This window comes from Peromyscus leucopus, chromosome 20 (assembly GCF_004664715.2).
Source record: "Peromyscus leucopus breed LL Stock chromosome 20, UCI_PerLeu_2.1, whole genome shotgun sequence".
Lineage (NCBI taxonomy): Eukaryota > Metazoa > Chordata > Mammalia > Rodentia > Cricetidae > Peromyscus > Peromyscus leucopus.
In genome coordinates this window covers 51,911,000-51,925,058 of record NC_051080.1, presented here as the reverse complement: position 1 = coordinate 51,925,058, position 14,059 = coordinate 51,911,000, and the positions used below count along the sequence as shown (strand labels likewise).

The 14,059-nt window shown below is 41.0% G+C and overlaps 1 protein-coding gene across 5 annotated transcripts in view; it reads left to right on the top strand.

Moving 5' to 3' along the window:
• Nucleotides 1–14,059, top strand: part of Sybu (syntabulin) — a 112,405-nt gene that overhangs the window by 62,921 nt on the left and 35,425 nt on the right. For 4 of the 5 annotated variants that reach the window (XM_028867939.2, XM_028867938.2, XM_037197786.1 and 1 more), the window contains one exon: nucleotides 742–939. In XM_028867939.2, the coding sequence (XP_028723772.1) occupies nucleotides 742–939 (198 nt within the window). Of the gene's footprint in view, nucleotides 1–741; nucleotides 940–8,375; nucleotides 14,049–14,059 lie in introns of those variants that run through there. The other variant, XM_028867942.2, reaches the window with a different exon arrangement.

Genomic DNA, 14,059 nt, shown 5'->3' with positions numbered 1-14,059 from the left:
GTTAGATGTATGTGTTTAAAATAGGATCGCTTCTTTCTTTGTTTCTTTGAACTTCTAAAATCCAAGACTCCCTATAAATTCTATTGACCAGATGATGGGCTATGTGATCCAAAGCTTAGGTAATGTCAGTAATATTCAAAGAATTTTATTTTCTTAACAAAAACAACTCCAAAAAGTGCATGCTAATTATCTTGAGTTTTTCTTGTAAATTTTATATTAATCACCCCATCCAAACACTGTGGACAATAAAGCATGATGGCAAAGCCTGATGGCACACACCTTTAGTCCCAGTTCTTGCAAGGCATAGGGAGATGGATTTCTGAGTTCCAGGCCAGCCAGGGCCACATAGCAAGACCCCATCTGAACAACAAAACAAAAAGCAAAAACAAACAAAACACAAAACTAAAATCTGTGGACAGATATGAACACAAATCATAACATAGAAAACATTCAAATAGACATATGCTTTGATTTTTAAAAATGCATGTTACAGAAGTCTTTAGGATGAAAAGGCTTATGAAGTATATCTATATAGTGTTCCCTTAGAATAGTATTTTCTTTGCCAATGTGAGTAGCCAAAATATGAAAAAACCAAAAGAAGTATCCTAATAGGAGAGTCATGCCCAGTTCACTTGGGTTTTACAAGCAATTCATTCATGAGTGTGGGTATGTGTGCCTGGCAGACTACATGACTGGCTTCTCTGAGTCATGACTCAACACTCAATGATTTCTGTCTCGTAGATGACACAGGTTGTCCCAGCAGCCAGTCAGTATCCCCTGTGAAGACTCCCTCAGACACAGGGCACAGTCCCATTGGCTTTTGCCCTGGAAGCGATGAAGACTTTACCAGGAAGAAATGCAGGATTGGAACGGTTGGTGAGGGAGGCGTCCAGTCAGCTCGTTATAAAAAGGAATCAAAGGGAGGAGTCATAAAGCCAGGTAAGTGCCCTTACTATTCATAATTTTCAAAATTATTTCTTTTATTTTTTTCATATTATAATATAATAACATCACCCCCTTTCCCTTTTCATGCCCCAAACTTTCCCATAGACTCCTCTTTGCTCTTTTTCAATTCATGGTCTCTTTTTTACTCATTAATTGTTGTTGCATACATACAAATATATATATTTCTAAATACAATCTGCTTAGTTTGTATAATATTTGTATGTATGTTTGCTGGGATAAGCATTTTGTATTGGATAACAAATTGGTGTGCTCTTCTTTAAGGGAGATATGGTGCATTAAGAGAGATTTCTATTGGAAACCTCCCTATCAAGTCAGAACTGACTGTCAGGTACCCAGGACCCAGAAACATTTTTAAAGGAGGCAGCATGTAGAGTGTTTAATGCAATAGCTGCTAATTATTAAGTATAGTGGTATATTCATCCATCATAGACAGGTTTTTTGTTCATTCGTTTGTTTGGTTTTTAAGAAAACAAGTTGGGCCTGGTGGTAGTGATGCACGCCTTTAATCCCAGCACTCAGGAAGAAGAGGCAGGTGGAGCTCTGTAAGTTCAAGTTTGAAGCCAGCCTAGTCTACAGAGCTAGTTCCAGGACAGCTAGGGCTACACAGAGAAACCCTGTCTTAGAAAAAAAGAAGAAGGAGAAGGAGAAGAAAACAAGCTGAAAATGTATAAGCTTGCTAGTTTAACAGACATTTAAATTTTATAATCAATTCTAACGTGCATTATGAATAAATTATAAAATAAAAAGTGACAAAAGATTTGAAGAGAGATATTGATCTTGATGCCAATCTCTATAGCTGGGCAAAATTACTAAATTAGCTAATATATATATTTTTTTAAAGATTTAAAGGTTAACAAGTGTACATGTAGATGCATCTCTTCAAAAATGACAGACTATTAGATGCTGTAAGATGACATGCAGATAGCTATTGCAAAGATAAAGAAGTCGTATGCTTAGAAGAAAAGGTAAATTCTCAGAACCTACAATATATGAATAAATACATTTTGTATCTCAAAAACATAAATATAGTGTAGAAAAAGTACTACGATGACATAAGACTTTAACACCCATGGTTAGGCTACACACACACACACACACACACACAGACACACACACACAGACACACACACACACACACACACACTAGAGAGTGGACAGGTCTCCAACTTAGCTAACCTAATCAAGATAATCACTCACAGCCATGCCTAGCATCTCAGGTAATTCTAGATCTCATCAAGTTAAGTCCTGAGATTCACCGTTACAGAGACAGGATTCAAATATCCTAAGTCCGTCTATTTGAATTGTATAATTTAGTTGCTTTTACTCTGCTTAACTGTTATGCAAATATCACCACTATCTTTATCCAAAAATGTTTGATTATCACAAAGGGAAATCTTAAATCCTTTAGCAGCTGCTCTGAATCCTTCTCTTCGCAGTTCCTGGCATCTACTTTCTGTGGATTTGTATCTCCTCAGACAATGAAATCATACATGTGACTTTTCATGTATGCGTTTTTCACTTAGAATAATGTCTTCAGGGCTCATCAGTGTAGCCTGTATTGGTATTTTATTCTTTTTTTAATGGCTGAATAATATTCCATTTTGTAGAAATTCTAATTTCAAAGTAACATTTTTAAGAAGCAGTTTTAGATTTACAAAAAATAAATGAGTAAATAGTATTGAGATTTCCCATTGGCTTCCTCACTGCCCCTCCCTCCAGGTTCCCCTCTGGTTAACGCTTTGTGCTAGCATGCTAAGTCACTCCATTAGCTGGTCGGTTCATAAGCTGATGGACATTTGGGCTGTGTCTACATTTTAACTATTATGAATAATGGTGCCATGAATTTTTGTATACATGTTTCTGTGTGAACATGTTTTCAGCTCTTTCAGATATATAGTTAAGAAAAAAAAATGCTAGATCGTGTGGTAACTCTATGCTAACCTTTGAATGAACTACCAGATTTGTTTCCAACATGACTGAACTATTTGACATTCCTGCCGGCAGTATATGAGGGGTCTAGCAACTTTGGTTATAGATTATCTGCATTTAAAAACAGTAGTCTTTTTTTTTTTCTTTTTGGCCTTGGTCTGTCATGGGTCATTACAACAGAATACCTGACATGAGATATTTATTACTAATGGTTTGGGAGGCTAAGGAGTTCAATGTGGAGAGCCTTCATCTTGCCTGGACCTTCTGGCTGGATTGTATTATGGTGGAGGGTGGTACATGCAGAAGTTGGGTAGTATATCATCCCAGGTGTCTTTCATCCCTTTCTTATAGCCCAACATAGGGTTGTTTATGTTCCTACAGTCCATAAAAAAATGATCATGTGTACAAAGTATCTGGTACTGTTTCAGCATCTTTATGGATCTGGTTTATTGAGATGTGTGAATCCTGATTTAATGACCCTTGCCCAAAGGTGACTCTGGAGACAAAACTTTTGTCAACTGCTTTTGATTGCATTGCTCATAGGCATAAATACCACCTAAGCAATCGTTTCTTGATCTTCATACTTGTGATAAAGGGCTCCTTCAATGTTCTGAGTCAACAAAAATTTCAAACGTTGTCACTGAAAAAGTCCCTGCTGCTTTTGAATGGAGCCCAATTCTGTACAGTAAATTCCTTCTATGAGAAAAATCTGCAGGGTGGCCAACAGAGTCTCTGAACTTGTGGCTGAGTAAACCTGCCGTCTCAGGAATATAAAGGGAGGAAATGCAGGAAGCAAGGCCTTGGATGACTCTTACAATCAGTAGCATGCAGAGACAGTTGGTTAAAGCGCCAGAAGGTCCTGCTCTCAGGCTAAAACCATCTGCTCCTCCGTAGCCATCTCCCCTCCCCTAACCCTTTGCCAAAGCTGGTTATCAGCCCTAGATGTATGTTCTACTTAAAAAAAAAAAAAAAAGGCCATTCATTAAAACCAATACCAGTTTATTAAAATAGCAAGCAATTAGTGGCTGTTACTTGGGGGCTCAGGGACTCCTTAAGATGAAGTAACCTAAGCCCATCTAATTTTAAGTCCATTGCTCTAGATTTGGGAATGCTTGCTGTCCCTATCTCAGAAAGTAGTCATTGAAATGTCACTGACATAAAGAACTAATAATGGCTCCTGGGCTTGGAGATGTAGACCGAGCAGAGAAACATGCCAGGGGATGCAGGAAGGGCTTGGGAAGGTGAACAGCAAGTAAGCAAGCCTGCTCTTTGCCAACAGAAGCCTGAGGTGCCCTCAGCAGGAAAATCCTTCCTGCCAGGCAGAAGCTCCTTCTGGAAACTTCTGGGAGGCCATCTGTCATTTTGGCTTCTGCTGCTTACTAACTATGCAGATTTAATTAAAAGTTGTATCAAAGGGTGAAAGCAAAGCATTCCTACGGTGCTATTGGATGATGACGCTGCTTTCCAGTTTTTCTTTTATTCCCATTTTGGCAAAACCTTGGAGGATGCATCTGTGTTTGTCGTGAGCTAAGTATCCAGTGGACACTTCAGTGGGAAATGGACTGTGTTCTTTGTACAATGAGTTCAGTGTGAGGGGAACGTGGAGGTGATGAGCAAGTGTGACCCCATTTTGAGGGAGTTTGTAATTCAAGGCAGAGCACAGTATGATAAATCTGGGTGATAACACAGATCAAAAGGAAAGGAATGGAGGCCTTCCTCCCTGGTGACTTTCTGAGGAATCAGGTGATTGCAGCCCTACACACACACACACACACACACACACACACACACACACACACACACACACGTGCTATCGAGTGTATGCAGTGTGTGCTGTCAAGATTTAAAACTACCCAGAAGTAAAAGCCCTAACTGGCTTGCTGCAAGTCCATTAAAATATTCCAGAGCTGCTTGTGGTTGCTGGTTCATTTCTTGGAGAATATGTTAACCCTGGAAAGAAAAGGATCCACTGTCATTATTTTACAAATTGGGGTACTAAAACCTTTGTCCACAGATTGGCTAGAACGGTATATGGGGGTGGTGCACAATTATACAACTTAAACAAACCATCAGAAGAAAAAGTACTAGAGGTAGTTGAAGGGCTAAGTACATAGTGAGTGGTTAGGGCCACAATAATGGGAAAGAAATCTACCTAGGAGCTGAAATGTTGAAATCTGCATTTGAAAGATGCCACTGTATCTCCTCAGCCTGTCATCAGATATCAGCAGCTATTGAAATTAGAGACCTGGCTGGCTGAACTATAATAACCTCAAAACAATGGCCTGGGATTGGTTACCTCTAGAAAAAAAAAAAAAAAAAAAGTTTTCCTGCATCCAAGAGGCATTTGCTAGAAAACTCAGAAGGAACCAACTGGGTCAGTGATTCGGCTTAATAGATCCCTTTGCCCAGTTCAGTCCAGATGTGTTCCTTGTCGTTTCTACTTCTGTGAGCTGAAATAACAGCTTGGCTGCTTACCTGAATCCATTCTTCTAAACCTCAGCTGCCAGAGCACCAGCCTCAGGCCTGGGAGTTGGCATGCCAGGTGCAGGTCTTCCTGGTGCCACTTTGGAATTAGAATCCCTTTCACTATGTAGCCCAGGTAGGCCTTGAACGGACAGCAATCCTTTTGCCTTAGCCTCCCAAGTGCTGAGGTTCTAAGCATTAGCCACCACATGCGGTTTATAAATGCCATCTTTTTTAATAGATTTTTTTTCCATACAGTATAATATGATTACAGTTCCCCTCCCCTAACTCCTCCCAGATCCTTATCACCTGCGCTCCCATCCAAATCTATGCCCTTTCTCCCTTTCATTAGAAAACAAACAGGCATCTAGAAAATACTAGCAAAATAAAATAAGATAAAATAAAAACATCCAAACTGGAATAGGACAAAATGAACAAGAAAAGCAGCCAAAGAAAATGCACAAGAACCACATATAAATGCACATTTGCGCATACAGAAATCCCATGAAAATACAAAACCAACTGAAAACCAAAATATAGACACAAAAGACCTGCAAAATACAAAAGAAAAACAATAACCCCCCGACAAAACATTATGAGTCAAAGAACCTCCAAAAATGCCATTTTGAGTTAATTTTACGTTAGCCATCTACTGCTGTTCATATACCCAATGAGGCTCTGTTGTAGAAAATGATTTTTCCTTTGTGAGAAGTTTTCAATTGGTAATAATTTCTGGGTTAGGGATGGGGCATGTGTCCAGTTCCCCTCTCAGTGTTGGGACCTCATCTGGCTTAGACCTGTATAGGCCTTATGCATGCTGCCACAGTCTCTCTGAGTTTATATGTGCTTTGCTCCTGTTGTGTTTAGAAGTGTTTGTTTCCTTGGAGTCTTCCATCCCTTCTGGCTCTGAGGGGAAGGATTTGATGGAGATATCTCATTCAGCACTAAGTATTACAAGGCCGCTCATTCTCTCCATATTGCCCTGTTGAAGGTCTCTGTATTTGTTCCAATCTACTGCAGGCAGGAGCTTTTTTTTTTCCTTAATTGAAATTTTTTATTCATTTTACATTCCAACCAAAAATTCCCCTCTCTTCCCTCCTCCCACTCCCCCCTCATTTTCTCCTGTGGCAGTATTGTGTTCCCCAAAATATTGTGTACCTTAATAAACTTATCTGGGGTCAGAGAACAGAAAAGCCACTAGATACTTAGGATAGGCAGTGGTAGCACACACCTTTAATCCTAGCATTCCAGAGGCAGAAATCCATGTGTTCAAGGATACAGCCAAGCATGGTAACTCACGCCTTTAATCCTAGGAAGCGAGCCTTTAATTCCAGGGAGTGGTGGTAGAAAGCAGAAAGTTTTATAAGGCGTGAAACTAGAAGCATTTGGCTGGCTAAGCTTTTAGCTGGTTAAGCTTCAGACTTTCGAGCAGCAATTCAGCTGAGACCCATTCTGGATGAGGACTCAGAGGCCTCCAGTCTGAGGAAGCAAGACCAGCTGAGGATCCGGTGAGGTGAGGTAGCTGTGGCTTGTTCTGGCTCTCTGATCTTCCAGTGTTCACCCCAATAACTGGCCTCAGGTTTGATTTTATTAATAAGAACTTTTAAGATTCATGCTACATTCTCCCCCCAACCTTTCTGCCATTCCTTCCTCCAAAAAGGTAAGGCCTCCCAAAGGGAATCAGCAAAGCCTGGTACATTCAGTTGAGGCAGGTCCAAGCCCCTCCCCAGCAGAAGCTTTTCTGATGGTTGCTGAGCAAGAAAATGATCTATTAGTATAGCAGAATGTTGTTAGGAGTCATTCTGTTGCTATGTTCCTTTAGCAGAAGAATTGGATTTGGTTTTCCCCTGGGTTCCTGGCCTATCTAAGTCTCAGGGTCTTGGCAACCCAAGTAGTGCAAAGGAGGGGTTCCATTTCATGGAGTGGGCTTTATAGCCAATCAGATATTGGTTGGTTACTCCCACAAGCTTTGTGCCAGTGTTGCATCAGCATATCTTACAAGCAGGTCACCATTGTATATTGAAAGTTTTGTAGCTGGGTTGTATTTGCATTTCTCCTTTGTTGGTCTGCAGAATACCTTCTAGTACCGTGAACACTAGTCAGTATGGGTGAAGGCTCTAGGTAGGCACCAGCTCGACTCTCTGTATTCTTTGACGTGGAGTTAATTTTCTCACATCTTGTCGGCCATAAGCAAAAGACTCCAGCAGCAAGGTGCAGCCTCAAGTATAGACTGCAATCTGTTTCTGACATGGAAATAGGTAGATTGGAATATTTGAAAGGATATATTAGATGTACTTTGGGCCTTGGCTAGCATTCTGAAATAAGGCATTGGATAGCATTCTGAAATATCAGTAAAGGCAGTAGTAAGAAAAGCTGAGACTTTTACTCAATACTCACTCACTGTCTTTGGCAAAAGCCCAAGCTCATAACTCATTCAATTCTAACTTTAGTACAAAAACAAAACAAAAACAAAAAAAAACAGATGTCATTATCCTACATTTTGCAATTAGGGACACTAAGATACAAACATGTTTTGTAATTCATCTCATGAATAGATTTTTAGATGAGGTACCTATGCTCCTTACTTTTAACTATTACAAAAGTTCTAAGGTCTGCCTCCAAAAATGTAATTTCAAATAGAGTACAGAAGTGTGACAATTAGGAAAGATGTACTAGTATAAGATATGATTTTTTTTTTACTATTTTTAAGTCCTTAAAAATTCTTATTATTTTTACATCCCCTAATATAGTCATGGATAGATGGCGCTGACTGTGGCTGATAACAGTGTAGCATCAGTTATATCTGTAAGATTGAACATAATCTTTTTTGAGGCAGACCAGTAAAATAAATCATGAAGACAGGATGTAAACATCAAAGGGATGTTAAGGTACTAAGTTATTTCCACTTAATCATGAGTGAAGCTATTCTTTGCAAAATTTGTTACTGTGAATGGACACATACCACAGATACAGACACACACACACACACACACACACACACACACAGAAACAGAGATATACACAGAGAGACTATAAAGATATATAGACAGACAGACAGACAGACAGAGAATATGAATATGAGAATAGTTGGAATTTAGAGTGTTGCATTTGCTAGATGTCCTGGTTAGTTTATACCGCCAACTTAACATGACCTAATGTCATCTGGGAAGAGGGAACCTCAATTAAAGAATTGCCTGGATCAGATTGGCCTGTGTCAATGTCTGTGAGAGATTGTCTTGATTCATGACTGGTATGGGAGAGTAGACACAACCAGCTGTGGGTAATACCATCCATAGCAGGTGGGTTTGGAATAGATAAGAAAGTTAGTTCCACATGAGCCAGAGAGTGAGCCAGTAAGCAACATTCCTCCATGTTTTCTGCTCCAGGTCCCTGCTCTGACTTCCATATATGATAGACTGCTACCTAGAATTATAAGCTCAGCAATCCTTTCCTCTCACTAAGTTGCTTTTGGTCAAGTGTTTTATCATAGTGGGAGGATGAAGCTGGAACATTAGGCAGGAGCTCTACTTAATTTCCTAGATTCTTGAATGACGATCATTACTTTGTCCAAGAGAGCATTTGAAGTTATTGTAAATGGGACTCTGAAGTTCTCATGCTGAGAGAATATGTATACAGAATACAGCAAATAATGCTTTGTGGTGGACAGTTTCATAGACTATCCCAGCAGGACCAAAAGAGCAGCATCAAGCATGAACATAATGAGCATACTTAAGTGTTTATCTCTGTGGCTGGTTTACGTATTTACTCTCATGTCTTTCTCCCATCTGTGCCTTTGATGACGTACTCAATCAAAATAATGGTGCCAAATGGGCCTTAATGGGCTTCCCCTAAGAATTAGTAAATCATAATCCTCTTCTCAAAGGCAACTGCTGTCCAAATCCCAGTCTCCTAGGATTTATTGCATGGCTGGTGTTCTCAGCCACTGAGTTGGGGGTCTGCCAGATGCTCACTAGTTACTCTAATGTGTTGAGGATGCCACACAGGTCTCTAATACTTGGTGGAAGACTACACCCACCATTGAGCATACTCATTGGTCCTCAGCATGACAGACATAAACCCAGAAACGTCTTTCATATGCAAAGTTAACAAACAAGAGCTATAATAAATCATACAGATGAATGCTTTAAGTTGGACTTTGTATTTCCTCCATACAGGAGAAACAGTTATTGAAAACTGTCTGCAAAGGAGAGGGCATACTTGAAGGGATCCCATACCTACATGGTTGTGATTGATAGGAGCCAGTCCCACAGCCTGAGGGAACAAGAGAAGAGGGTCATGCATTAGTCAGGGCTCTCCAAAGGAGCACCCCGATAGAATGAGCTAATTTATATATACAAATATACATTAAGAGGGGATTTATTTGAGTGGCTTACAGACTGTGATCTGAGTAGTCCAATGGCTGTCTCCTGACAGAAAGCCCAAAAATCCAGTAGTTGTTCGGTCCACAAGACTTGATGTCCCATCAGTCCCAGTCTGGTGCTGGAGTCCCAGGGAAGTCCTAGCGAGCTGCTCGTCTTCTATCTGTGTTGGAATCCTGAAGAAGTAGTTTCTAACACCAGTGAATGAATAGCTCAGGGTAGATGAACTTGCCAGCAAGAATGAGGGCAAACGGGAGCAGGGAAGCCTTGCTTCTTCATTTACTTGCGTGTGGGTTGCCACCAGGAGGTGGCCCACATTTAGGATGGCTAGGACCAACACTTTTATCCCGGTGTCGGATAGGTGTTCCACCTCAAATAACCCAACCAAGAAAATTCCATCACAAGTGTGTCCAGCTACTTGCATTTTAATTCATTATAAATGTAGTCAAGTTGACAACCAAGATTAGCCACCACAGGTCACATTCCCTAAAGTCCACAGAGAAGGAGTTTGGAGGCTCCATGTGAAAAAAATTGTGAACTTGGATGGGGGAACCAATGAAACAAGTTTATTGTTTTCTTCAAAAGTGCATTTGTAGTATAGCATTTGGTCGTGCTTCTATAGTGCTCCACAAAAGTGTATGTATTTAACAACATCGTCTCTTTCCTTGGGTAATTCAAGTAGTAAAATTCTCCTGCCATATGACCTGGATCTGGAAGCTTGTAAAGGGCATCAGTAAATAAGTACATGGCCCCAACCAGGGATTAGTTTCTGAAACATGGCTGGCTGTGAGGCACCTGAGAGAACATTTGTAGCATTGCATAGTTTAGAGGGAGGAGATCCTCAGTTTACCGTGTGATTAAGAGGTTTTGGCTAAACCTAGGTTTGCCTTCTGCCTATACATTCATTAACTTATTCACTAATCCAGTACACATATATGAAGTGTTTTCAATGTATTGAAAGTGTTCTCATTCGTGAGTAGAGAAGGGGAAAATGAGTGTGGCCTCTGTTCTCATGTCACCCACTTTAAATGTGGGGATGTGGCTGATGCATAAGCACATATGAGATAAATTTTGGGAGTGAGAATACAGCAAGGTGTTGGTAGTCACCAGGAAGGACAGGGAGCTGTCTCGAGATGAACGTAGCCTGTTCCTCCCAGTTTAGGAATTGCACAGGTAGTTGACCGAGTGGTGAGTCAGAAGGGGAAGGGTGGAGCAGGTGAGGTCTGTGTGTCAGAGTAATGGGAGGCCATTTCAGAACTTCAAGAGAGGAGATGCAGTTTGGTTTATGTGTTTGAGACCCCTCATGTAACCCATGGAGCCTCGATTGTCCAGGCGTGAAACTGAACAGGATGTTAAATTCAGACGGCTTAGCCTAGGATTTGGATAAAGTAAACAGACCGAGCATATACGACTTAGCACGAGGCTCCCATTTTCTTCACAGCACTATTTCATTTGCCAACCCAAGTGAGTCTCAGATATATGAAATCCTAAATAACAAGTACTTTTGAATTTATTGTTTCAATTAAAAGTATTGATGATGTCTTATTGATTTATAGATAAGGCTCTAGATATGACATACCATATATAAACATACAATTTTTAAATCAGGGTCTCACTGTGTACCCTTGGCTGACCTGCAACTTTGTATGTAGACTGACTAGGCTTGAGCTCACAGAGGTCTGCCTGCTTCTGCCTCACAGGTGCTGGGATTACAAGTGTGTCCCACCATGCACAACTGTTGTATTTTATTTAAAACTTGTATTCAGTTTCTTTCATCTCTTGAGCCACTCTTTAATTCATCTAAGTTTTCCAATCAAGTCATCTTTACTCCAGCCTAATTCCTCTGTTAGAGCAATTTTCAACCCATGTCTTGTACGCTCACTGGTTGTTTTTATAAGCCTACATTTATTGTGAGGCTGTAGGTTTTTAGTAGGCCTAAATATAGTAATTAAACAGACACTGGTATTTCTTTGTCTTTTACAGACCAACACGTAGGTATTTGGGTGATCCAGGCTGATCGGCACTCAGGCTGCTTTAACAGTTATCTTCTCCTTGAGTGGCCATATTGCCCGCTTTGCTCCAGGCAGAAGGAAGGGGCAAAGGGAGCGTGAAGGCACCTGGCCATCTTAGGGTCAGAATAAAGAAGTGGGACGTGTCATTTCTAATTATATCCCAGGACATCTTAGTCACATGGACACCTGTTGTCATAGAAGAAGGGACCGCAGAGATGGACATTAGTAAATGACCAACAGGCTGCCCCAGTGGTCCCTGCATAGCAGAAGGACAGCTGGCTTTTCTGTTATCCTGGAGGTAGCTGAGTGCTTTTCACTACCAGGAGCTATTCAGTGCCTTAGAGCACACACAGCAAGAGGTGTAGGGTTACATGATCTCTACAACCAATCACTGACAGTATTGCTATCCAAGGGATTTGTAAAATGTGGAGGGTATCATTCCTTAGGAATAATTAGAAAATGAGTTGTTACTGCTGTTGGTGTTTTTGCCTAAACATGAGCTGAACAAGAAGAGCAAAAACACACATGCCAAAGTGGATGGGGGAAAGACCACAAGGCCTCAACCTTGTACAAAGAATTGCAGCCAGCTGAGGAACACTGAGGAGAGAGGGAAAGATAGTCACCCCCAGGGAAGAGAACACAAACTGATTATTCAAACTAAATGCTTATCTCAGAGAGCATACATGCAAGTAACATTATACAGACCACGCAGGTTACATTTAGGAATACATACACACATACACGCACACGCGTGCACACACATATACACACACACACACACACACACACACAAATTAATGGGGGGAAAAGGAGACTATAGATTTGAAAAAGCAAAAAGGGGTATGTGGAAGGTTTTGGACAAGGAAAGGGAGAAAGAAATGTGATTATATTGTAACCTATAATTAAAAAAAGAAAGTGAGTTTTTACCACTAACTATCTCAGATTCTCATTTGAACAAATCCCATCAGATGAGCTCTGAAAGCAGCTGAGTCAGCACAGACTTGGGCCATTTCAGACTGACATGTGGCTTTCAAATGGCACTTTCTGTTCAAAGAAGGTAATTATGAGAAGCCTACAATAAGAGGCTTGGGGAAGGCTCTACATAAAGAGATTCCTTCTTCTGTGAGAGGTAATTGTGGGAGGAGGTACTCAACTTATATTTAGACATTGAAGGAGGGTGATCTAGGTCACCCATGAGCAGGTGGGGGAGGGATAGCAGAAGGGAGACTATAATGTCAAGAAATGTTTTCCATTTTTCTCAGTTGCATGGGGAAATAATTACTACTTGGTTTTTTTTCTAGTGCTATGGGGATCATGAGGATGTGAGGCATGTAGCAGAGCATACTCAGTGCCTCATCCCTGCATGGCACTAGGAAGAGAGTGGACACAGCCTCCGTCTTTGTGGTCATTGGTGTCAGTATTAGACAGGATGCTGTATCATAGTGGAAAGTCTTCATCTGTCAAACAGTATTTGTTCAGTGGATGATCAGTTCCAATGTGATCCAAAAACGGGAGAAGTTTACAAATGACAAAACGTCCAGGCATTTGAATACCACCCCCTCCTTCTATTAGGCCTCTGTTGTCTCTATTGTCTTGTTGGTATGAATCACCCTGATTCGAGGGAGCACATGGATGGAAGTGACTGTTTCGAGAAGGCTCTTGTTTAGAAAGACTGTTCCTACAGTCTTTTTCTTCTTCTCAGGACAACAGAACTCCCCAGCCCTTCTCTGCCTGGCAGCGTGGTGAAGTGACCTGCATACTTAAATAGCTCTAATTCATGAAGTGCCCGAGCTTTTCCCTCAAAATGTCACATGCTTGACATTGAATTTAGAGCTCTGTGGATGTTTAGTGTCATGTCTTGCTTACTCATTGGGGCATTACAATCAGAATGTGTAAAATGGCTATGTGCTTTTGTCCCAGTATTGCCAACGGATTAGCCATGACTGTCGTGCAAGCATTTACTTCCATTTGACAATTTGGTATTTCTGCAAATGCTTTGTGCCCATTCACAAGGGCGATGCTTTCATTTGAAATGCTGCAGTCACCAGGGAAAAGGCCCAGTGCTCTTCACTGATAGGCCAGCTCTCCCTCTGCCTCCTGTTGCTATGGTGCCCAGCAGAGTAACTTCCTTGCCCTGCACATGTAGGAGGCTCCGTCTCCATGGATACCCCACTCTGAGACTGTACTCTGCCGAGAGATGAGCTGCACACACTGTATTTCTGCAAAAGACATACCCCAGCCTGTGGTGGGAGGCTGTTTGCAGTGTTTGCCATGAAAGTCTATGGAGCTTACTTTCTTAGTAAGTAGTGT